Source organism: Macaca nemestrina, chromosome 5, assembly GCF_043159975.1.
Source record: "Macaca nemestrina isolate mMacNem1 chromosome 5, mMacNem.hap1, whole genome shotgun sequence".
Taxonomy (NCBI): Eukaryota; Metazoa; Chordata; class Mammalia; order Primates; family Cercopithecidae; genus Macaca; species Macaca nemestrina.
Genome location: NC_092129.1, coordinates 116,093,141 through 116,120,288, shown reverse-complemented (window position 1 = coordinate 116,120,288; position 27,148 = coordinate 116,093,141). Strand labels below are relative to the sequence as shown.

At 38.9% G+C, this 27,148-nt stretch overlaps 1 protein-coding gene across 3 annotated transcripts in view; it reads left to right on the top strand.

Annotated features, from left to right (window-relative positions):
• Nucleotides 1–313: 313 nt before the first annotated feature.
• Nucleotides 314–27,148, top strand: part of LOC105479487 (collagen type XIX alpha 1 chain) — a 334,678-nt gene continuing 307,843 nt past the window's right edge. For 2 of the 3 annotated variants that reach the window (XM_011737482.3, XM_011737484.3), the window contains exons 1-2: nucleotides 314–591; nucleotides 14,080–14,206. In XM_011737482.3, coding sequence (XP_011735784.2) covers nucleotides 490–591; nucleotides 14,080–14,206 — 229 coding nt within the window. In that variant the 5' untranslated portion in view covers nucleotides 314–489. Of the gene's footprint in view, nucleotides 592–1,486; nucleotides 1,600–14,079; nucleotides 14,207–27,148 lie in introns of those variants that run through there. The other variant, XM_011737483.3, reaches the window with a different exon arrangement.

Sequence of the window (27,148 nt, the reverse complement as noted above, 5' to 3'; positions counted from 1 at the left end):
CAAAAGCCAAGATTGGAAGCACCAATACATGGAAAGATGTATTTAAAATCACAAAATACTTCTTGGACACTGAGAAAACCCAAGCCACACAAACGTTTACATATGAGCGTGATGAGAAGGTGGGCAGACTGCCTTAATTAACTTTATATAAACTCTTGACATAAAAGTGAAAAAATGAAACATAAATGATATCTTAGCTCAATCGTTAAAAAGCCAATTACCTACTTGTGAACGTTTGCCACATACAATAATACTCTAAAGACACTTCATGATCAGAAGTGAGAAACTCTAGGCATCTGCATCCAACCGTCATTTTATCTGTGAAACTGCTAGTAAAGCATAAACCTGAAAGGCATTACTCCCAGCTCTAAGGCAACATTGCTGTCATTAAAGAAAACCTGTGCCTGAGTTGGCTGAGTACCTTCTTGCAGAGTCCTCTGTCCTCGCGGAGTGGGAGGGTCACACGGGGAGAGACTAATAAGGGCAGAGATGCGTCCCCCTTCCCCACTCGCAGGGAGCTCACTCCTCGGCGGTGCCGCAGCCCTGTCCGGACTCGACTGCGCCTCTGAGGGGCTCAAACACGAATTCAAGGTAAGCTGCGCGGCTTTGCGACCGGCCCTGCACTTGCCCTCTCACACATGCCCGGGCTATGTCATCTGCTCGTGTTTCTGATTATCTGTGTGCATCTGCTTTTCAAGAAAATGTAAAAACTGTGCTACACATGGAAATACGTTTAGGTGGATACATAATGCACACCTGCATACGTTCCCATAGGTGCTTTAAGGACGGGACCAAAAACGTTTGGCAGGAGACGGCCACTCTCATGGGCTACATATCATGTAGTTCGTGTTCCTATGTTCACATGATGCAGGCTTCATGCACTACACTTAAGTTCTAGGTGGTTTTTCTGGCTATGTGTGTCTGTGAAGCGGAACTATGAGCACTGCTGATGCGGGTAGGGACAGACATCAAATACATTACAAAAAAAATGAGGGGTTAAAGGAGCAAAACAAACTCACTATCAATTCATGCCGTTAGAGCGCTTTTTTTTTTTTTTTTTTTTTTTGACGGTGTTAGCCCTGGAAGCGAGGGAGCCAGTTAAGGGGCGTAAGCTAAGAGACGCGGGGTTCCGCTGCGCTGCCCTCGGGCCCGGGGTTACCTACTCCACATGCGGGTATTTCTCCCAAGTGAGGCTTCTGGGGAGCAGCGCGGGCGCGGGCGGGGATTCCAGGATTGCAGCCCCGCCACGTCCCGGAGCGTTCGGCCGTGTTCCTTAATTACCCTGCAGCATGCGCAGCGCGGCCGGCCAGAGCGCCGCCGCCGTCCCCGCCGTCCTCGCTGCAGCCACTGCCGCCGTCGCCGCCGCGGGAACGTCCCAGTCGCCGCGCGAGGAAGACGCGGCCCCAGCCTCCGCCGCCTCCGCTGTCAGAGTCCCGCGGCCACCACCGAGAGCGCGCCCGCGCCGCCGCCACCGCGGCCGGGAGCAAGGAGGCGGCGCCGGGCGGCCCAGCTAAGGCGCTGCAGGGTCGCGAGGAAGTTTGTTGGCCCGGAACCAAGCACGCCGTCGGGCACGCTAGCTCCCCGAGAGCAGGCGGGCGCGTAAGCGAACCCCCTTAGAGGTTACCGAGGGAGCGGGAAGCCGGAAAAAGGGTGGGCAGAGGAGCTGGGGGACAGGCGAGTGACCTAGGAGCCCCAGAGGAGCTTCATTTGATGAGAAGGTGAAGAGGCAAGAGGGGACCAGCGTGCCTTGTCAGCCTCAGGGGACAGTGGGCTGCAGAGCAAAATGAGGAGGGCCCAGAATGCTGATAATGAGTAGTTTCAATAGAACAATCCGGAAATAGAGGCAAGGGAGTGATCATGAGCCACGACTTGAGATTGGGAGATGGAAGGGTAAGGGAAATAAATTGTGCCACCTCCCTCAGCCCCTAATTCCAAGACGACTCAGTCCCATCTTATGCTTGGATAAGTCTGAGGAGGATTAAGATGTGAGGATAATCGCTCTGCTCTAGGGGAATTTACATCTGCCTGTTAATGGAGGAGATGAAACAAAAGCACTCCAATACCTATTTTCAACCACCTACCCCCCCCAAAAAAAGAGAGAACACCGACGCCTCCCCCTCTGCCCAAATCAAACACCACGATAATTCTTTAGGAGACTAAAGGGAAAAAAAGAAAGAAAAAGGCCCCTGCTCGTATGTGTTGTCTTAGCATCTCCTTGTTGTTGACTGGTGGGAAACTTGCAGGACCCTCTCTAAGTAGAGAGATCTTTGATATGGGCCTGCAAAGCTGAGATATTTAGGTATTCCAGTGGTGAAAAACATGCATAAATGCCCCTTCCTGTGGAGGGCTGACAGGGTTTTTGTGTAGGAATATCTCTTCAGGATGAAAAAGAGGAGGGTGACCCCCAGAGGTAGAAAGTTTATGCTCTCTCTAGGGGGTAGAAAATGGAGAAAGTAACTGGCAGGTGCTTCCATTACGTTTTGTCCTACCTGAGCTCTCTAAGTGGTAAGGGACCTAAGTGGAGTTTCCTGGGAAAAGAGAGAGACAGCGTGGCAAAAGAGCAAGAAAGTGAACCTGAAACTGAAATGGACAGGTCCAAGAAAGAGCAAAAAGGTGAAAGAAACCCAAATGTGATTATTATCACAATTGGGACATCATCTCTATATCTGAATCATTCTCATCCTAGAAAACCATCCAAAACAGATGGGAGCTGATGGTATTTTCCAAAAATGGAAAATTTCCGTCTACTTTCTGGTCCTCCAGTTTAATCTCTCTTGCTGCAATTTTAGTTTATTTTCTCCAGCAGGCAGAAATGCCAATGTGGGTACACAGAGTCAATGGTTCTAGAGGCGGAAGAAGATATGAAGTTAGAAACCATGGTAGTGTGACTAAGTGGCATCACAAATGAAAATTCAAGTGAAGAATGAAAAATAAACGGAAATGTAAGGAAGCAGGGCTATAGAGATGCTAATATATAACCCTGAAAAGATGCTGAAAAAAAAAAAAAAAAAACCCAGAATGAATAGGACCAGAGTTGAGTCATCTGAGGCAGGCCACATTGAGGATGTACATCTTAAACAGGCAGAGAGTAACTTGCTTAGCAGAAGAGATCCAGCAGGGAGGGCATTCCAGCCAGAAGGAATTGCATGCGTGAAGGCTTAGAGGTGGGAGCAAACAGTCATGTGCCTTGTAAGACAGAGAATCCAAGCAGGGGTGAAATCTGAGATGGGTAGAGCAGATAGCACCTGCCAAGGAGAGATTGGAAAGGAGAGGCTAAGAAGCAACGGACTTTTTAGGGTGTTATTTTGTAAGCCAATAATAAAATAATCAGGTGAGCAAGTTGCATATTAAATTTGATAGAAAGATGATGAATGCAGAGTGGACTATTAGGCCTCTGTTATCTATGCATATGTTATGAAGCGCAAAGGATTTCTGACCTCCTCTCTTTAAGAGAAATCAAAAGGAATTGTGAAAGCATAAGATTATTCGATCAGAAAACTAGTAGAGCCCTTCAAATTGAAAAAAGAAATAGGAAAAATTTATGAATTTGAAAATATGTCCATACTTTATATATTAACTTAAGATGATATTATATATGTGGAAAACAACAGAGCAAGAGAATTGTAATCAGAAAAAAATGGGGGCTGGGCGTGGTGGCTCACGCCTGTAATCCCAGCACTTTGGGAGGCCGAGGTGGGTGGATCACAAGGTCAGGAGATCGAGACCATCCTGGCTAACACAGTGAAACCCCATCTTTACTAAAAATACAAAAAATTAGCCGGGCGTAGTGGTGGGTGCCTGTAGTCCCAGCTACTTGGGAGGTTGAGGCAGGAGAATGGCGTGAATCCAGGAGGCGGAGCTTGCAGTGAGCTGAGATTGCGCCACTGCACTCCAGTCTAGGCCACAGAGCAAGACTCCCGTCTCAAAAAAAAAAAAAAAAAAAATGTAGGTCAGTTGTGATGGTTGAAATTGAGAATGGTCCTGGAAAAGTTGATGGAAACAAATCATAGTTCAGAGAAGTCAGTGGGTAAAACAGACAAGTTGATGAGAAGGGAGAGAATAGGTTAAGTGTGCTCAAAGGAAGTCCCAGGTTTGAGACCCTCTGGATTTAGACACTAGTTTGGAAGTAATAGAAGAAATAACAAAACAGAGGAAACGTGACAGAGTTGGACATATTTCATAGTACAAACATTGGGAACTAGGGAGTATGCTTTCTGTGGAGGCAGAGAGCAACTTCAATAGTACTATTTTTTGTCCCACTGAGTAACTGAAATTATGTTCACTGAGCTTTCTTTTAGTAATTTGTACTCTATTTCTCCATCATTCTTTTCTTCATGCACATCATGCTACAGATGTTAAGCCCATACCTGTCTATATCACTTAGTGGTTCCCAACCTTTCATTTGTTTATTTTTAGTCCAAATGTATTGCCTTAGACCGTATCATTCTACAGATTGATCACATGAATACCTACTAAATGTCAAGTTTAAAGAAGACACAGATAAATAAAATACAATCTGTTTCCTCCAAGATGTGCAAGATAGGAAAGAGACAGAATGCAAAGGAGTTACAGCAGTGCAGTATAAAGTGTGCAGAAGCATAAGTGGGTATTGAGCTCTGTTGGATCACAGGACAGTGGGTAGTGAACTCTTCCTGGTATGATTCTCACAGACTTCACAGAGGACATGGCATTTGAGCTACACATTGAAGGCAGAGTAAGTGTTTTCCAGATTGGAGAGGATTGGAAGGACTTTCCAGCAGCCAAAAAAGCATGTGCAGAAACCTGTGAATCGTTAATAATTTGATGGCGAAGGGTATTTGGAAAGAGGTAGCCAGACAGGTGGTTGGACAGATGAATTAAGACCCCACTGTAAAAGAGCCTTGCGTGCCTCGCTTTGGAGTGGGCAATGAAGAGCCACCAGAAAACTTATAGCAGGGCAGTTAAGTGACTAGATCTTTGTTTTAGAAATAGAATTCTTGAGAAGTTAGGAGGTGAAAATAAAGGAAACAAGACAGAGGACAGGAATCCAGTTAGGAGTCTACTGCAGTTTTCCAGATTAGGAATGGTAAAAATGTGAACTAAGGCAGTTTCAGTGAGGATGAGAAAGTTGGTAGGGATTCAAAAGACATTTACAAGTAAATTTGATAGACTTTGACAGAGATTTGATATGGGGAGGGGGTAAATAAATGGAAGATGATTTTGAAATTTTTAACTTGAGTTCCTAAGTTAATGATGATGCCTGTAATTAAAATGTGTAGGTCATGAGGTTTCTGTAGAATATAATGAGGGTAGAAACTTTGCCTAAATTGCAAAAGACATCTGCACATTTACTTCAATTTCATTACTCCAGCCACTGATAAAACTATGAAATAATGCCAGACCTAGTCCTAAACTCTTAGGGATATTTTACCTGATTATTGGCTTGAATTTTTTATTCTGTAGGCTTGGCTCTTCAGCTAGTTTTCTCTAATAGTTTACAGACCCTACTATAGCTTCACTAAAGATAGATTCTAAAGATTGGTGAAAGAACAGATGTGTAACACCTGTTGTTTTTGCTTATTTACACAATGTGTCACTTCATAACAGTATGACCAGATTTTCCTGGTGGAGTTATGTATGTATAGGCATACTGGATGGTGGTCAAGAAGTTTCGATTTAAAAATCAACCTCCTACACAGTCACGCATTATTTCCCTTCGTAATAAATGCTCTGAAAACATAAGTTATTTGTCATTGAACAAATTACATCTACTTTTTTGAGAGTTGAGATGCCGTGTACATTAAATGTAACAACCTATGTAAAGCAAATAAGTATTCTCTTTCTATTTCCTCCTCTTTCTCTCTTTTTTCATGTGTCCTTTACATATTATTTTCTATTTTGGTGTTGGCTTTAACACTCTGACCTTTTTTACCTAACACCAAGTTTCAAAGATGTACAAAGAACACTTTAAATAGTTAGATGGCATAACAGTAAAAATATTAATGATTCACAGGCAGATTTGATTTGGCTCACTCAAAAGCTGGTGCTGAGAGGCTCCTGACCATCTATTTAGCAAGCCCATCTTTTTTTTCTTTTTTTTGAGACAGAGTCTTACTTTGTCACCCAGGCTAGAGTGCAGTGCTGTGATCTCAGCTCACTGCAACCTCCGCCTCCCGGGTTCAAGCGATTCTCCTACCTCAGCCTCCCAAGTAGCTGGGACTACAGGTGCCTGTCACCACGCCTGGCTAACTTTTGTATTTTTGGTAGAGACGGGGTTTCGCCATATTGGCCAGACTTGTCTTGAACGCCTGACATCAGGCAATCTGCCTGCCTTGGCCTCCCAAAGTGCTGGGATTATAGGTGTGAGCCACCATGTCCGGCCCTACATGTTATTCTTAGTGATGGGTTTTGTTTTTGTTTTTGTTTTTGTTTTACTTCTTAGTGTCTCTCTCTCAAAGAAAACATGATGTTTGTTTATTTTTGAGCTCTGTGACCAGACTGCCACAATGGACTTTCCCTATTTGGCTCACTGGTTTATCCCCAGTGATTGTTACATAGTGGAAACCTCATCCTATCAATAGGTATCAATAGGATATCTATAGGCCAGGTATTAATAGGATATCAATAGGTATCAATAGAATATCTATTGATAGGATGAGGTTTCCTAATGCCTATGATTAATGGTAATGAGTAATGATTAAGGTTTCCTAATGTCCCTCTCTATTCATTTTGTGTTCTCTATGTACAAATAAAGATTAATAAGAACTTAAAAAAATCTAAATCCTTATTCAAATATACTTGGTTTGGATAGGTGCCTTAATGATTTCAAGAGCTTGATTAAGGAAGTTGAAGGGACAATGGCTTTTAAAAATTCACTTACCCAACTGGTACCCAAAATTATTCCATATGACAAACGATGGTGAGAATAATGGGATGGGGTAGAGGTTAGGGCTAGGCCTTCAGCCATTTATTCTCTCTTTGTTGCCGTAAGAAATGTATTACAGGGAGGGCTGTCTGAATGATTTTAAGGCTTTATAGGCTCCATCAGTGTTGTCTACTCAAGACTGCCAGTGCTGGGCACACTCACCATTGTGACTTTGGTGCTTTGTAGCACTGGAAAACTCTCTGGGGTCTGGCCAGAATCTTGACAGAAATAACTGAAAATTTAAGAGAATGCATATAGGAATGTGATATGTCTGTCCCACATCCTGAGAGAAAACATTAAGGTATAACAGTAAAAGCATTTTAGTCAGGCAGTCTTGGACTTGAATCCCAGGCTTTGAGATTATTCTATGAGCTTTAGTGTTTTTTTTCTGTAGTATGGGATCTGATACCTGTCTTCAGTACCAACATTAGGCTTGCTCTGGACCCTACATTTTAGAACACCCAACTATAGTCTTGCTCTGGATGTGCACCTGCTCTCAGGGTTAGGAGTTTACAGACCTGAGGGGATCTGCCCACCTAAAACCTGAGCTTCTAGACCGGTCTCTGGATAGCCAAGATCCTGATATTCCCAGAAAAAAAAATGACCCTTAACCCCCTGCAGAGTCCAACAGACTCTGTCCTTGGGTCCATCTTCCCAGGGAAAGACCACAGGTGTAAACACTCCTAGGCCCAAGGAATGGTCAAGAGGTAGCTGTTTGCAGGCATTGTGGACAGAGCTTTGACTTACTGGCATATTTACATAAGTGTGTGTGAGGCCTTTCAAGCTGCAGATGGACCCAAGAATGAAAAAAAATGAGGGATGAACTTTGGTTCAGGCCAGAGGCTGACTCATCCCATATCACCTGCTCTGTTACATTCTAACTTGACATGGGCTTTCAAGACTTTATGAAGGTATTTGCTGAAGTAAAATGAGAAAACATATTTTTTATCAGTGTTATTAGCTTTATTTTCATTTTCAAATATTTAAACATATGGTACACAGACCTCTTGCCCTGCACCCTGTTAATGTTTTGGGTGGCTGCCTCTCTAGTTACTATTAGTATTAAAATAAAATATAATATATAAAATAAATTCTACTTCAGAAAATGAGACCATATGTGACCAATTGTCTTAGTTCATTTTCTGTTGCAATAACACAATACCTAAGACTGGGTAACTTACAAATAAAAGAGGTTTATTTTGGCTCACAGTTCTGGAGGCTGAACAGTTCAAGACCAGGCAGCTGTATCTGGTGGGGGCCTTTGTGCTGTGTCATAACATGGCAGAAGGCAGGAGATGCACACTGAGAGCCAAACTGGCTTTTATAACAGACCCACCCTCATGATAACCTCTTAATACTGTGACATTGGGGATTAAGTTTCTAACACATGAAATTTGGGCAACACATTCAAATCATAGCACTAATATTCTCCTTAGCCTTCTTAACATGTATTGTGAGCCGTCTTTGGACAAGTTTGAGAAAAAAAATTGAGGGCCTTAAGAAACCTCAGGATCCACATATATTAGCTTGAGGTTCTTCATTAGCCACTCCATTGAGAAAACATTAAAGATCTATATTATAGCTTAACTTTTATCTGGGAGGAGCAACACATTAAAGTGTGATAACATTGGCTTTGATTCATTTGTAAATCTGTCTTGATAATCACCTAGCTGGGACCTGCGGGGACAGGAAGGAAACGTGGCAAGTTTTGATGAGGAAGGAGGTTGTGGACAAAGCCAATAATTTAGAAATCCAGGGAAGGTACCAGAGGTGTGTTTAGAGCATCAAGAAGCAGCCTGAGAACAGCAGGTGTCTGGGAATGGTGAGAGGTTTCTGGTCAGGAAAAAGAGAGGTTCAGAAAGACCCAAGGGAAACTTTGCCCTTGTCAGTTTTGTTGAGGTCAACCTGCTAGTGCCTCCAGCAAGGTTTAAGATCTGAACAATTTGTTTTTAAAACACATACAAGGATTTATTGTGAGACCTTGATGAAAAGTTTTTCAAATGTTTCTAGCTGAGTGGTCTACACTTCCATTTTATCAGTAATGGAGCAATAGAACCCTCAAATAGTGAACACATTTTAGAAATGTGCAAAGAGAGGCCAGCGCGGTGGCTCACGCCTGTAATCCCAGCACTTTGGGAGGCCGAGGCAGGCAGATCATGAGGTCAAGAGATCAAGACCATCCTGGCTAACACGGTGAAACCCCATCTCTACTAAAAATACAAAAAATTAGCTGGACGTGGTGGCGGGTGCCTGTAGTCCCAGCTCCTCGGGAGGCTGAGGCAGGAGAATGGCGTGAACCCAGGAGGCGGAGCTTGCAGTGAGCTGAGATCATGCCACTGCACTCCAGCCTGGGCAACAGTGCAAGACTCCGTCTCAAAAAAAAAAAAAAAAAGAAATGTGCAAAGAGAAATAATATTCATGATAATGACCCTTGAAAGATTATAAGATCTTGTAATGCCTTAAGAATTATTTTTAAATATTGAATGATCACTACAGATTCCAAAATAAGTATATTTCACTGTATCTCAAGATTTGTAAATTGGCAGTCTCTTACTTTTTAAAAATTCAACAAACATTTATTGAGTCTCTGATTTTCCAAGTACTGTGCAAGGCACCTGGGATATAGTGATGGACAAGACAGATATAGCACCTGCTCTCATGAAACTTAGAGTTGAGTGGGGAGCAATAAACATATGTATACAGAAAAAATAATGTCTAAGCTAGAGACTAATGTGCTTCTTGGTCAGGTAAGGGCTTTTCCACATAGTAACATTTAAATTGAAAACTGAAGGATGAACAAGACACAGAATGTTCCAGGATGAGGAAACAGCATACACAAAAGCCTTGAGGTTGAAAACAGCCTGACAATTTCACATACATGACATCACTGGAAAGAATGGTACCAAATGAGGCTGGAGACATGGATAGGGGCCCAGTTATTTGGGACTTCTAGACTGTAGAACAGATTTTGGACTACATTCAAAGTACAATGGGAAACCATTAAAAGGTTTGAAGCAAGGAAGTGACATGATCCAACTTTCATTTCAAGAAAAGTTCTCTACTGCTATGTACAGAATAATTGTGTTCAGAATTCAGTAATGGATGGAGGAAACCAGTTAGGAAGCGGTTGAGGGGTCTAGACCAGGGTGATCTGAACTAAGGTAGTGGCAGAGAAATAAGAGAAATAAGTGGATGTGAGATGTGTTTGGGGTAACCCTTGACATGACTTGTTGATGGTTTGGAAGTAGGAGATGGGGATAAAGAAGACAGAAGAATCAATGGGGTCCTTGGATTTCTGGTTTGAGCATTTTAATGGGTAGTAATTACTGAGACTGGGAAGAGCATGAGAAGAACAAGTTGTGGTTGGAAATCAGGAGTTTATTTGGATGTATTAAGTTACAGATATCTGTGTGACATCTAAGAGGGAATTTTGAATAGGCAACTGGATACACAGCCTAAAGTTCAGTGAAGAGGACTGGATGGAAGATGTAAATTTTAGATTAATCATCTTACAGATAATATTTAAAGTCAAGAGAATGGTGACATCACCTAAGGAGACATTATAAAGAGAGGACAGGAGGGCTCACAGATCCCAATATTAAGACATCAGATAGAAGAAAGGTCTGAGAATATTTACAAGGAAATCCCAGAGAGTGTCAAATCAGGGAGGCCAATAAAAGAGGGTTTCAGGAAGGAAAGAATAGTCGGCTACTGGAAGTGCCACTAAGAATTGAAGAAGGGAAGAGAAAAGGATTCTTCTTTTAAGTTCCTGCTGAACTTGGTGAGATACATTTCAGGATAGTAGAATGGCAATTCTTCAGTAACTAGAACATTTAGTTAACTGACCATAAATCTTATATTCTGCAAATACTTTGGATAAATGAGATAGAAGCTAAGTGGCTCAAGGAAGTAATTAGGAGATGTCAAGATCGAATTCATATGCTTATAGCTTTGTAGCCCTCTGGTTCTTTGCTGTTGTACCAGGGACCAAAGTTTCAGTGAACATAAATTTCTAGCCTGCTTTGATGCTTCTCCATTGTCCAAATATCAGTGTCAACCTTAAGCTGAAGAGACAGGTGTAACTAAATTTTTCCAATTATTGTTTATTAATATGTAAAGCAAACAATTATAATTTCAGGTACCTTTTGAATATTGACTAGGTTAAGGCCCCATATAATACACATGCATTAAATAATTTATTCCTAGTATTATTTCCAATTTGAAGATGAATAAATTAAGGCTTAGAGAAGGTACATAGCTTCTCCACAACTAGCAGAGTCCAGACATGAAGCCATGATTGTCACCACTGTGCCAAACGACTAATTTATCAACTGATAGAAATCACTTTTGGTTAAAAATATAACCATGGATTTCTCTAAAAATCAGATCACTATTTATGAGTTCATTCCTTTGAAATAGAATTAATTTCTTTAACAGCTACCAACTGATTTGAAATAATAGCTAGGATAACTTTGCAAAATCATATGAGGATTGAGACTATATCTAGATGAGAGAATTCAAAAGAAATAAGGCTTAAAACCAGCTGTTTGATATTTAGAACTACACGTACAGTTTTAATATTGCAATTGCTGCTTCTAGCTATTCATCCAGAAAGATCTGAAATCTTGAATTAATTTTAAAATGCTGGTCTTATTTGGCACACACAAAGAAGATGGTGGCTTTAGTTTTTTTCTAAAGACTGTCTAGCGATAGAATTTAGACACTGGTATAATGAATTCTTTTATATTTGACTCTTGATTAAACTTTGAACGATGCATGTAAGTGATATAGCATTTATTTGCATATTTGGACCTCTTAGAATAGCTATTTTAATAACACTGCAATTACCAAATACACGGAGGGAGCCATTATATTTTTGCTTGCAATTTATTTCCGCATTAGTTGCCTCACTAAAAAAATTAATTTAAATGATGTTTAAGTTTTCCATTACAGGGGTTCTATTGACTAAATCTTTTATTTCAGTACCAAAGGAATAGAAGTATACATTCAGAAAGACAAACAATTATTGGAGGTAATACATTAACATTAAATATAATGTCAATAGCAGGCTCAGGTGAGGTAGGCATTACATGTATTCATTTTTTCTTTATAGACATAAGGCAAGATTACTTTTCACATGTGCAGTAATCACTTCAGTAAGAGTGGTTATTCAATCCAATAACAACATAGTTAAGTTTATAGAAAACATGACATCAATTAAGCCAAAATATGTAAAACTATTATTCAGAAGAAAAAACAGACTTGTGAATAATAAAATTATATTTTAATAATGTGAATCATTGTCTATTATACAATGCAAAAAGCATAGGCAACTTAAAACAAACAACTGGATTAAAAAAAGGGGCAAAGGAGGCTGGGCACGGTGGCTTATGCCTGTAATCCCAGCACTTTGGGAGACCAAGGTGGGCAGATCACGAGGTCAGGAGTTCAGGACCAGCCTGGCCCAATCTCTAATGAAAATACAAAAATTAGCTGGGCACGGTGGCACATGCCTGTAATCCCAGCTACTCGAGAGACTGAGGCAGGAGAATTGCTTGAATCGAGACCCTGGAAGTGGAGGTTGCAGTGAGCCGAGATCACGGCACTACACTCCAGCCAGGGCTACAGAGCAAAACTCTGTCTCAGAAAAAAAAAGGCAAAGGGCCAAGGAGTTGAATAGACATGTCTCCAAAGAAGATATATAAATGATTGGTAAGCACCTGAAAGGATGTTCAACATCACTAATACTTAGGGAGATGCAAATCATATCCACAGTGAGATACCATCTGACACCCATTAGGATAGTAATTTTATTTTTTATATATATATATATTTTTGTTTGTTTGTTTGTTTGTTTGTTTGTTTTTGAGATGGAGTCTCGCTCTGTCGCCGAGGCTGGAGTGCAGTGGTGTGATCTCAGCTCACTGCAACCTCCGCCTCCCGGGTTCAAGCGATTCTCCTGCCTCAGCCTCCCAAGTAGCTGGGACTACAGGCGCCTGTCACCATACCTGACTAATTTTTTATATGTTTAGTAGAGAAGGGGTTTCACTATGTTGGCCAGGATGTTCTCAATCTCTTGACCTCATGATCTGCCCGCCTTTGCCTCCCAAAGTGCTGGGATTACAGGCGTGAACCACCGCGCCCAGCCTATATATATATATATAGAGAGAGAGAGAGAGAGAGAAAATAGCAAGCATTATCTAGGATATGGAGAAATTGGAGCCCTTGTGCATTGTTAGGGAGAATGAAAATGGTGCAGCTGTTATAGAAAACAGTAGTCTGGTTTCTCAGAAAATTAAAAATAGAATTATTGTATTGTTAGCAATTCTACTTCTGATTCTGGGTGTATACCCAAAAGAATTGAAAACAGGGACTCAAACAGGTATTTGTATATCTATGTTCATAGCAGTATTATTCACAATAGCCAAAAGATGGGAGCAACCCAAATGTCCATTGATGGATGAATAGATGAACAAATGTGGTATATACATACAATGAAATATTATTCAGCTTTAAAAGAGGAGGAAGTTCTGACACAATGTACAACATGATGAACCTTTAGTACATATGTTAAGTGAAATAAAGTCACACAGATACAAATACTGAATGATTCCACTTATATGAAGTACCTAGATTACTCAAATTCATAGAGAAAGAAAGTAGAATGTAGGCTGCTGGGAGTTAGGGGAGAGGAAAATGGGAAATTTTTTTTTAATGAGCACAGAGTTTCAGTTTTGCAAAATGAAAAATGTTCTGCAGATGGATGGTTGCACAGCAGTATGAATTTATTTAATTCCACTGAACTGTGTATTTAAAAATGGTTATGAATGTAAATTTTATATTATGTGTATTTGACCACAATTTTTAAAAATAAAAAAGTGTCACTGTAAGCGTAGTTGCTTAAAAAAATTTAAAAGCAGAGAAAATTTAGCTGATAAGAAGCTGTATCGACATCAATAACTAACTAGAAACTAATCCGAACATCTTTTCAGAGCTGTTATACGGATTAAGATATTGAGATACACAGTTGCATATATAATCATATATCTTGTTATATGATGATATGTGATGTAAAATTGATTGTTTTTGCTTTGGTAAGATTTTCTGGAGATGTTGAAAGGAGCTGCATACAATAAACTTGATTCAGATTTTTGTTGTTGTTGTTGTTGTTGCAGATCTGTGGCCACTTGTTCACATGGTTTCAAGGCACAATGAGACTCACTGGCCCTTGGAAACTTTGGCTTTGGATGTCAGTGTTCCTGCTTCCTGCTTCCACTTCCGTGACCATTAGGGACAAGACAGGTATCCAGGCCAACTCTTTGCCTAATCACCAAATGTTATTTATAGCCTTTAAATCATTAAAACAAATCTTGTTAAGATTGAAAAGGCCATAGATGAATCTACTATAACAGAATGAATTACAATTCATTGCTTTCTTCCATTGATCTTCCCATGATGTACATTAGGAATTCTTAAAATTACCTCATTTTTTTTCATATGCATAGTATATTAGTCTATGTCTTCCTTTCGTCTTCATTATTTACAAGTATACATACATTCATGTGTGCCTCTGTGTGTGTATATATGACATTATATATCTTTCCCTTTCTTTTTCAATAATTATGCAAGTTATAAGTATGGAAACTCATTACTAATTAGGATTAACAAGGACATATCTAATCTTAATTAGGTAAAAGTGAAAAATTGGATAGGAGGTATAAAAGGAAATGTAGTTTAATTATATGTTCATTTTGTAGTATCTTAGATGAGGCAAACAAAAGGTTGACAGATCTTTAGAGCACTTTTTAACTAAATAGACAGTATTTGCAATTAAATTTATCAGTCTTTTCATAAATATTTCCAAAAGGCTTAAGGGAAATTTGAAATATTTACCTTCACCTCTGCTTTTTGAAATTGATTATGTGGTTAATTTGGAAGACCTTTCTTGAACATTGAGTGTGTATAAGTTACTTAGCTAAATGTAATTCATATTACAAGGTTGAATTAGACACATTGGAGAAGGCATTTGCTAGGGAAAGAGAAACTTCATCTTTCCTATGCAAAAAAAATCACATATAATGTATTCTGATGATAATCACATATGATTATGTATTCTGAGACTGTATTATTGTGCCTATTCTTTTGAATATTTTTTCAATAATTTTTGCTAAACAAGTATAAACCCACTCTAGTAGAGACTTTTGAGTTTGAGACACACATAAAATACAATTACTCATAAAGATCTAACACATCATAATCTTTCAGAGTGTTATGTAAGTCATTATGATTTTTTATTATTTGGCAGAAGGTGCATTTCCTAAAATAATCCACATGAAAGTTTAAATATTCTGTTATTGTACAAAAGACATCCTGTGACTGTCATACAATTTGTGGGGGGAAACACTTTCTTTCTTCAGTGAGAAATTAATCAGCTATGACTCATGGCAACTACAATATGTAAAAAAGGAAAAGAGATGCATAGGGCAGCGGAGTTTATTCTGATACTATTTCTACTCTTCGGAATTTCTGAGTCTCTTTTTGTAAAGAAATATAGCAGGTAATGTGCTTCACAATTTAATCTGAGATGACAGGACTTTTTTAGTTAGAAGGAAGAATTAATCTTTGGTTAAATAGGGACAGTTTTTAGGCACATGCTAGTGGGTAGTAAATGTTCTTGATGATAGCAAGGATTTGAAGGACCTAAATAAACAGTTCTCCAATTTTAGTGTGAAAAAGAATCACCTTACGTATTTGATTCCTGAGTCCTCCTCTCACATATCCCCATTTTGCAGGTCATACTGGGGTGGGATTCAGTAATTTACATCTTTAACAAGTTCCACAGATGAATATAATGCAGGATTATCTGAGGAAAACTCTTAGAGAAACACTTACCTTTGAGATAATTAACAGACATTTTGGTTTTCTTTTTTTCCTTTCACCTGATTTGGTTACCTTGCATTTTATGCACCATTTTATGCCAAGGTTCCTTTTTTTGTTGTTATTTTATTTTATTGTTTACCTTTAGTAACTTTTTAAAATTGTGATAAGAACACTTAACATGAGGTCTGCCCTCTTAACAAATGTTTAAGTGTATAACACAGTACTGTTAATTATAAACACGGTATTATACAGCAGATGTCTAGAACGTAATCATCTTGTATAACTAACAGTTCCCCATCTTGGGATTCCCCTGAATGTTTGCTTTTGTAGCTCTAGTATCTCAACTCTTTAATCAGGTTACATGATGTGTAGGACTACCAAAATGCATATATTCTTATCCAATTTACTTTGCTGAATTAATCTTTCTGCATGATTTTCCCAACAGTATGAATTCAAAATTAATCTGAACTCTAACAAGATTCACTTAACATGAAGCATTAAGGGAAATTAATAAAAGAAAAAAATTATGTTATTTTTATCATGCCATTTGATAGAGGGTGTTCGTAAAGCAACACATACTGAACGTGTGATGGAAATTGCTTAACTTCAAGTATCGTTTGCATTAATTGAAAATGTCAGCACAGCACTGTCAAAGGGATTATTGAAGAATATGACACACTGGGCATGGCCTGGAAGGAGACCCTTCTTGTGTCTTGTGTATCTGATTCACAGTGCAAGGTTCCCTTTTTAGTTTCCTCATGTGCAGACCTGCGCGTGTGGTCACTAACCATTTACCGGAGGGAAGTGATTACATCTAAAAATAAAATATAACAAATCTGAGAGAGAGGCTAGGGTTTCAGTGTTGGAGTCTGTGAAGTTGTCAACAGTTTACTATTAAACCTAAATATATGACAGATAGATTGGGCCTTTTAATTGCTTTACCTTAACACTTCGGTATGTTTAATAATTACCTGGAATTGTCCCAGTTGAGACAGAATTTAAGAGTAATATGGAGAGATTCAATAATAACTTGAATTTTAAAATTTTGAAGGTATTAGGAATTCAGTCATTTCATATTCTTTCATCAATTTTCCTATTATATTGAGATCACGGGATAAGGTATATTTGTTTGTTTTCCTACTGCAAATGAACTTCCATTTGAATGTGACAGTTTCAGCTCAGTTACTTGTCAAAAGAAGGTGGGGAAGAGAATTGTGTTAAAATATATACAATGCTAGAAAATCTCAAAACTTATTTTAATTAGTTGCGTAAAACTCTTTCCTCTAATATAGAAGACTATGTATCAAATAATTAAAGTTTCATCTATTTTCTTTAATCTGTTCTAAGGCAAAAGTACTATATCGTCATAAAAAGCAATAAGAAACAGAAAACCAGAGTTAAAAAAAAAAACAGGCTAAATAAATGAAAATGACAGAATGCCTTTTAAGTAACACATTTTCTTTTCATTATGATAAATCTTCAGTTTAAGTGTCCAGATTGACTTGATTATAAATTTAAATTTAGGCCTGTAACTATTCACATAAACCATTCTAAGGTAGTTTTCTATTAATTACAAAGAATTACAAGGAAAAAAACCTATTATTCCAAAATGTGGCTTTTACTAGTTGGCAAACACTTCACGCTTAAACTCAGAGTAAAATGTATGCTGTTATATAGAGAATTGTATTTTGTGTTTTTAAGAAATTCTTGTGTTCAACATTGGTACCATGTAAAAATCCTTCATTGACAAATGTACTTTGTAACTCCTAAATTTTGAAAGTGGAGGAAAGCTTCACAATGATTAAATTAATAATATAGCTTCTAACTAGGTATTTTCCTTTGGAAGAATTGGGCATTTAAGCAGAGGCATGAAGGCAGTGTGAGGGCAAGGCACATGAACACCTGGGAAGCAGTCACTTGGTCCTCAGGCTCTGAGGCAGGGGCATGCTTGGCATGTGGGAGAAACAGCAAGAAAAACCGGGAGACTGGAGTCAAGTGAATGAGGGGGAGGAGGTGTGAGGGTACATGGCTCCTGAGAAATGCATCTGTACTTTCTGTGTTGTCAAAATCTGATTTCTAAGCCTGCATGGTCAAAGGCTAGACCTTGGACTCTGGTAAATTCGCCAAAGCAATAAATCCTGTCCTGTGAAACCTCTTGGAAGATGTTCAACCTTTGCCCTGTAGACCCTTCCCGGATATCAGGTGGACAGGCAGGCTTCTGAATGTATGCCCCTCATTACCTCTTGGAAGCCTTATTTCACAGTTAATTGAATATTGTCGTATTGTATTATTCATAATGCATTGTTATTAAAGTACAGATGTGTGGAGATATGTGCATTTTAGCAAAGTTAAAATATAAATTATATCTTGACCAGACAAATTATGTTTTCTTTCCCTGCAATCAGTAAACTGGTATATTAATAGTGTAAGTAATACAGGAACCCTCACTAAACTGCAAAGAGGATAACAGAACATGTTTATGTTTATTTTGTATGATGACTATAACTTTGATTTTCCCTTTTGTTTTTGTAGTACCCAAGGAATTACCTTATCCCCTGGCTTTTCCTAAGGCCAGAAGCCTCTGTGTCCAGAGAGCAACTAGTCCATTTTCAGTCTGAGTATCAGCAATATACACAGATCTTTTAGGTATTAAATCATTTGAAAAAACAAAACATTAAAAGATTGGATTTTAGCTGGTCTGAGCTTCTTAGCCATTTGAGAGGAGAAAAAAGGAATTCAACATACTTTCAGGGAATAATAAAAAAAAGTGGAAAAGAGGGATTTCAACATACCTTTGGTGAATACTGTATTAAACTGAAGATTTATATGAATGGGTATAGAAAGCATCAGACCGGGCCAGGCTCGGTGGCTCACGCATGTAATCCCAGCACTTTGGGAGGCCGAGGCAGGCAGATTGCCTGAGGTCAGGAGGTCAAGACCAGCCTGGCCAATATGGTGAAACCCTGTCTCTACTAAAAATATAAAGATTAGCCACGCATGATGGCAGGCGCCTGTAATCCCAGCTACTTGGGAGGCTGAGGCAGGAGAATCGCTTGAACCCAGGAGGCGGAGGTTGCAGTGAGCTGAGATCACACCACTGCACTCCAGCCTGGGTGACAGAGCAAGACTTCATCTCAGGGGGAAAAAAAAAAAAAAAGAAGTATTACACCAATGAGAGGAAAAATGTTTAACAAAAGATGGGATGTGATCTTAAGATTAGAATGCCTAGCAGTACAATAGGAGGTCAAACCAGTAGGATAACACAGAGAGATTAAGGGGAAAAGTGATTTTCTCTGTGTGTGCGTGTGTGTGTGTGTTTAAGCACACGTTTGAGGGTGGGAGCATAATGCATTTCTACTAAACAATGAAGATAATTTCTTAGGTATGCTATTGTTTTGTTTAAAATATGTATTTAAGAAGCAATGTTCAATACAGAGGGGGGAGAAGTTAGTTATGGGAAACTTGTGTTTTGTTTCTACTCCACCATTGAGTGGCTGGCTCTGTGATCTTAACTCCTCTTGGATGACTTGTTCTTAGGTGCTCAGGATTCTAATTTTTGGAACGAGAATGGGTAAACATCTTTTTTAAAGTATGTATTTTCTTTGTAGGTAATCTAGATAAAATAATGATATACCCAAATATGATCTAGCTACCTTCCTTTGGCTCCTTTCTTCCTTTCTTTTCTTCCTTTCTTCCTTTCTTCCTTTCTTCCTTTCTTCCTTTCTTCCTTTCTTCCTTTCTTCCTTTCTTTCTTTCTTCCTTTCTTCCTTTCTTTCTTTCTTTCTTTCTTTCTTTCTTTCTTTCTTTCTTTCTTTCTTTCTTTCTTTCTTTCTTTCTTTCTTTCTTTCTCTTTCTTTCTTTCTTTCTTTCTTTCTTTTCTTTCTTTCTTTCTTTTCTTTCTTTCTTGACTGAGTCTCGCTCTGTCACCCAAACTGGAGTGCAGTGGCGTGATCTCGGCTCACTACGACCTCCGCCTCTGCCTCCCAGGTAGAGGGACTACAGAAATGTGCCACCACACCTGGCTAATTTTTTGTATTTTCAGTAGAGATGGGGTTTCATCATGTTGGTCAGGCTGGTCTTGAACTCCTGACCTCAAATGATCCGCCCACCTTGGCCTCCCAAAGTGCTGGGATTATAGGCATGAGCCACCACGCTGGGCCCCTTTGACTCTTTTCAGTACCCCCCACCAACTCTGTAATTTACCCAGGTCCTTCAAGCTAAATCAGGAGGAAAGTGGGGCTGATAGTTATTAACATCTTAGTATGAATTTGTTAAAAACATTTGCATTTGCTTTTGAAAAAGATCTGTTGATTAAGGTTTTCTAAGCAGTGCATCTTTTTAAAAAAGTATAGACATTTTAAAAATAAATTTTATGGTGTATATTTGAGGTCTATAGCATATTATGGGATGGATATAATTAAATGACTTTTGTAGTGAACAGAATAACATACCTATCATCTCACATAGTTACTTATTTTTGTAACGAGTGGCTAAATCTTATTAAATGAAAATCTCAAAGGCAATACAATTTTATTGTATTTTCTTAGTCCTTATGTTGCACATTCCATCTCTAGATACATTTATCCTACATATCTGCTATTTTGTATCCTTTAAAGTGTATTTCTCCATTTCCTACCCTCCTCACACCAGTGATAAATGCTGTTTTATTCTCTGTCTCTGTGTATTTAAGCTCTTTTAAAAAATATTCCACATGTGGGATCACACAATATTTTTTCTCCTGTGTCTGGCTTATTTCACTTAGCATACTATCCTTAAGGTCTATCTATGCTGTGGCAAATGGAAAGATTTTCTTTTTTTTAAGGCTGAATTATATTCCATTGGATAAAATGTCTAAATGTAATAACAAAAACCATAAAACTCCCAGAAATGATCAGGGGGGAATAGTTCCCCAACATTGACCTTGGCAATCATTTTTGGATATCACATGAAAATCTCAGGCTACAAAAGTGGAAGTAAATAAATGGGACTAAATCAAACTAAAACACTTATACACAGTGAAGGAAACAATCAACAAAATGAAAAGACAACCTATGGGCTGGGAAAAAATAATTGCAAACTACTTATCTGATAGTTAATATCCAAAATGTATGAAGCATTTTTAAAACTCAATATCAGTAAAACAAATAATCTGATTTAAAAATGGGCAAAGGATTGAAATACGTACTTCTACAAAAAAGAGATAAAAATGTCCAACAGGTATATGAAAAAGTGCTCAACATTACTAATCATAAAGGAAATGCAAATTAAACCACGACGAGACATTACCTCATACCTATAAGGATAGCTATTATCAAAAAGACAAGAGATAACACAAATGTGGCAAGGATATGCAGAAAAGAGGACTCTAGCACACTGTTGGTGGGAATGTGGATTGATTATAGCCATTATGGAAAACAGTATGGAGGTTCTGAAGAAATAAAAAATAGAACTATCATATGATCCAGCAACCTCTCTTTTGGGTCTACATCCAAAGAGATGAAATCCCCACCTTGTGAAGATATATCTGCACCCCCATATCATTGCAGCATTATTCACAAAAGCTAAGACATAGAAACAACCTAAGTGTTCATGGATGGATGAATGGAAAAAGCAGTGCAATTTTTTTTTGTGGTGAAATTTTAGTCATTACTTTTGCAATAGTCCAGAGAGCCTTTGAAATGACACAGTGCTTTGCCTTTGTCTACTTGACATGATATTTGGATATTTGAGTCTTTTCTGTAGTCCTTCAAGGTACATGCACACTTACTCAAAAGTGTGCTTTACTTTATATTAAAATATGTATTTTAATACTTAAAGAAATGAATATACCCACCTTGTGATAGCTATTTCCACTGCCTTGCCATTTTCGTGCAATGAATCCATAATATTCATGTATTCAGATTATTGTGCCTTAAATCTTACATGTAAATAATTAACATTTAATTTTAACTTTTTCAGTTTTTCACCACAAAGCACGTATGCTAAAGATATGAAATGGCATTTGATTTTCATAAAGACTTTTAGTGTAGACTTTCATAAATGTTGTTAGAAATGTTGAATTCCATTCATTTCAAAGTCATGGTTTATTACTTTGAAATCATCACATATTCACTAAGGCCTCAGAAGAATTTAAATAAGATATATGCTGTTTCCAACTTGGCAATAGGCCAGTATACCTTCTTCTCATTACTATCTTGAGACTTGTTTTGCTAATCACCTACTGGGGCTTCCCTGCGAACATTGTGAGTAATTTAATCTTATTTATTATGGTTACATAGTCACTCATAGTCATTATAAAAATATGATAAGAATGGAATTTTTTTGAGTTTTTCAAGAGTCATTTTTAGCTTAAAATATTTTCTCACAGAGATGCTATTTTCCTCCTTTTGTTGAGATATTACACACACCAAAGTTGACAAATCTTAGTGCACAGTGCAGTGAATTTCTACAGATAGATTTATACCGTTGTAACTACTACTCAGACCTAAATATACATTCTCAAAACCCCAGAAGCCTTCTGTGTACGTGTTCCTAGCTAACATTTCACCACAGTAGCCACTACACTGACAAAGATTCGTTGTATAATCTCTAGAATTTTGTATAAATGGAATTATACAGTATGTATTAATGTTGCAGGACTTTTCCTTAGTTCAGCTAAAGATGGAGTTCTTTGTCCCATGGCCATGAAAATTCAGGCTCACAGACAATTTGAATAGTGAGTAAGACAGGGTTTTATTGGGTGAAAAGGAAGGAAACAGGGAAACAGGAACTCTCGCTAGGCCAGAGTCCCTGCTAGAGCACTTCCCACCAGGCCAATTGAATCCCAGTTTCCACACAGGAAGAAGAGGGGCCAGGCTCTAGTCCAAGCTACCATCATATCTGGCCTCACAGAGTGTGGCCATCTGACTAAGTTTACCAGGTAAAATACAGGATGCCCAGTTAACTTTGAAGTTTAAACAATAAACTACTTTTTAGTATAAGTATGTTCCAAATATTGCATGGGACATACTTGCACTAAAAATATTTTTATTTATCTGATATTCACATGTAACTGGGAATCCTGTATTTTATTAGCTATGTTTGGTAATTTTATATATGTGAGGGAGAAGAGGTTATTTTATTACACAGAGTGGTCAGGGAAGGCTGCCCTCCAACCTCAATGGGCAGAGTGGTTGGAGTTTCTCCAAGGATCCCCTCCCACGTGGCTGTCTCATTCCTCCCTCTAAAGAAGTACATCTAATTGCTGTTAGATTAAGGATAAGGGCAAAAACCGATCTTAACTTCTTCCTGCTCACAGGGGGTGCTGTTTTGGGGAAACGGAAGTCAGAGTTCCCTCAGAGGCCAATGTAAGGGTTCCCAGGAGAAGGGGCCATTGTCAGAGTCTGCAGTTGCATGACCGTTTGGAGTTCGATGGCCTGAAGGCAAGAACAGACAAACCCTGTTATTAGAAAATGTGTATCAAAATGAAACAAGAGGAGGGATAAGGACAGCTCAAAAACTCCAAGGCCTTTTACCAGTTTGCACAGGGAGAGGGAGGCCAAACACTCAACTAGCAAAAAAAAAAAAAAAACTTTACCCTTTTGCCAGCATGTTGGGTTTCTGTGTTCCCTTCCCCTGAGCCCAATCCTAAGCCAACTAGTTTAAGGTTTGGGAAATTAACTCTTTCTCGTTTGAAGGATGCATCTGAGGGGACTGTCCCATAGTACAGAGACACAATTACCTATCAGTGAAGAGAGGACAGAGGAGAAGAAAGGAAAAAAGAGGGCACCTTTTAAAGGAGTCCCAAGGATTCAGGATGCATTTGAAAGGAGTACAGACTAAAGATGAATGGCTACCCATGTAGAACGAGGAGAGCTGGCATGCCTGGTTTTCTTCTCTTTCTAGCAGGTACCCGGGGTACATGAGGGAGAGAGGGAAGAGCGTCCTCTTTCCCTGTTCCTTCCTTGCATCCCCAAGTCACAGTGACCTTGGCAGGTGCCGCCATGAGTGCCAAAGTGGCTTTCACCCATGAAACAGGGGCCTAGAGAATAGGAATTATCCACTCTCACCTATGCCTCTATCCCCCCAACTGTCAGTAGCTTTGGAGTTCCCTATACCTCATTTATGCCATGGGTATTAATGTGACCTTTATCCATGAAACAGGAAGCTTGGGGTTGGCTTAATCAGCCACACACGCTCATCTGTGCTGTAACTTTTGACTTCCATTATTCTCTGCCTCTGGATCCCTCAGATCCATTTTTCTATCCCAGGGCTTTGACCCAAAGCTTCGAATTGAGTCTGGGATAAAAATTTGTCTTGAGGGGGTTGCATGGACTCTTACCATAAGCCGAATGCTAAGTTAAAACTGTGGAACTGAGTCCTCCTCCAACAAGGGACGGAAAGGATGTCTTGTGAGACACCCAGATAACTGGTAGCTATAGTTATGCTTACTAAGATTTGGGTGCATGGTAATTGGCTTTGGTTAGCTTTCTTGGTCTTACTTTCCCAAAAAGGAAATCTCCAAGTGATGGGTATCTTATTTATTCCAATTGCCAGGCAGGATTTGCAGGATAATTGCTCAGAACTAGAATATTGATCCAGATTTCTACATTACCCGTCCCTTTTGTTCTTTCTGAGCTGCAGCTGGAGACTGCTGGTTGGTTCACAGGAACAAGTAGGGTTAGCCTAAAATGTAAGTGAAAACTTAAAAACAAGTAGTGAGTTTAGAATTTAATGAAAAATATATGATACGTTTTGAAACATGATTTCTCTCTCTCCAGTCCTCATTTTTGTTAAAAAATCATCATAGGACTGAGTGGTTTGCAAAATAGACTTTAGCTTTATCCTTGGCCTGATGATTTGCAAAAAATACAGCAAGAATAGTTATTTTTACATAGGTTTTTTGGATTAGCTTTGATGGACCTCTGTTCCCCAAGGAATCTCACATAAGACCTTTTAAAGCTGAGCCCAACCATGAGATTATCCTCAAATACCTGTGAATTGAGTGATCCTCTCCTCTTAAGGTCCCATAATAAACTTGGAGCTCCTAGATCTGTTAGATAGTGACATTCTTTACTGACCACAGGTCATGAACCCTGTACAGGAACTGTGTAGACAAGGGTATGAGGCAACTGGACTTCTATCATCCCTGCAAGTTGAGACTGACTCCTTAAAGGTAAGCATACCCTTCCAGTCAAAGCCTTGGTAAAACAACCACTTTCTCCCATTGTGTCCTGCTGCAAAAGAAAAATGGATTCTTATTCCACTGATGCAAATGGCTATATTGCCATAAGTTGAGAATACTCACAGAGAGTTTCCAAATTCTGGAGGAACCAGGCAGAGAGAAAAAAAACATGTTCCAAAGTTTGTTTATAGAAGTATCCCTTACTCAATTGTTAAAGGTTGTAAATAGTTCAAAATAAGTTTCCTTGACTATGAAAACCCAAGCAAGGATCAGCAATATTCCAAACAAAAGTCAAAAAAGTTGCTTCAGCTTTCTGAGCTCAGTCCATTTAGTTAATTCTTGTTTTGCTTGATATTTGTGAAGTTTCAGCTCTTCATGAGTCCTGTACTGTTTTCCTTTATTACAATGTTACAGTTTCCAAAATTATCATAAGCCTATATTTCAGAGCACCTGTTACAGTTCTATAGCTTATTAGAAACCATCTTTTGAAAAGGATTAAAACAAGACAACAATTGTCTGTGAATAGCAAAATGTCCAGGGTAGTTACAGTTAGAAACACAACTGACAAAAAAGTTTGGTTATCTCCCTAATGGTTTACAGTAACTTAAAATAGCAACTGAGGACTAAGCTCTGATTTTTATCTTGCCCAAATTCCTTTCTAAGGGGTCTGGGGAGTCATGCCCTACAAACCATAATTTCTCATCAGATGGGTTGTATTTAACCCTGTATATTGTGACTTACTTTCCAATTTGACTCTGGCATAACAAGGAAGAAAATCACAATGTTTTACCCCAAGTATATTTCCTTGCCATACCTTAAAGTTGTCCTGCAAAATCTCTTCTGGGAAAAGTCCACATTCTGGCTGGGCACGGTGGCTCACGCCTGTAATCCCAGCACTTTGGAAGGCCAAGGCGGGTGGATCACGAGGTCAGGAGATCAAGACCATCCTAGATAACACGGTGAAACTCCATCTCTACTAAAAATACAAAAAATCACCTGGGCGTGGCAGGAGAATGGTGTGAACCTGGGAGGCGGAGCTTGCAGTGAGCCAAGATTGCACCATTGCACTCCAGCCTGGGTGACAGAGCGAGACTCCATCTCAAAAAAAAAAAAAAAGTCCACATTCTCTAGAAATATAGAAAATCTCCTTTCCCCTTTGTTTTCTTTCCTTTGTTTCCAGATCCAAGAGATAATCAACTAACAGTCAGGTACTCTTTTAGGTCTCATAAACATTTTACAAGTCTGCTATCTGAGAGATTCCTCTGCACAACAAATCTTGGTCTCCACAGTCCTTTATCTTAGCCTGAACATTCCTTTCCATTGATCTCAGGTCTTCAGATAAACTCAACTAATTGTCAGCCAGAAAATGTTTAAATTTACCTATAGTCTGGAAGCATTGCCCCCCTGCCCCCACTTTAAGTTGTCCCACCTTTCTGAACCAAATCAATGTATTTCTTAAATGTATTTGATTGATGTCTGATGCCTCTCTAAAAATATATAAAACCAAGCTGCACCCTACCACCTTGGGCATATGTTGTCAGGACCTCCTGAGGGCTGTGTCACAGGCCATGGTCACTCATATTTGACTCAGAATAAATCTCTGAAAATATTTTATGGAATTTGATTCTTCATAGACAGTAGTTTCAATTATGTGTTATAATAGTAATTCCTAGCATTTTTAACTTTAAGATAAAACTTGGTAAGTTGCTTTCTGTGCTAACTGCAGCCAAAGTTTGCTTTCTTAATTAAGGGCCTGGTTATTCCATATGTCCCCAGACCTTACCAATTGTCAAGCCAGCAAGTCAAATAGTTCTCAAAACCCAAAAAGCAGTTTGTAACCTTAAAACACTTAGCAAACCTTGCATCTGATCTGCAGTTTACTAATAATCTTTAAGGCTTTTATTTCTCAAAGATTAAAGTCATGTGAACTGAAAGGTACCACAGATTTTATATTCCCTTTAAAAAATATTTGATCCAAGCGCTTATCTTTCTTTAGGCCAAATTAGTTAGAGAGCTTTTGAAAGACATTACACACAGTACACAGACATGTAGAAGAAAACCCAGTCGCTGGGTGGAGCCTTTTAAAGAACAGGCATGGGAAAACATGCAGATATCAAAACGGAAAGAAACTTATTCCCTAAGGCAGGATTGCTAAACAAAGCCTTGCCAAGCAGTTACAGGCCATGCCCTCAGGATGTAAA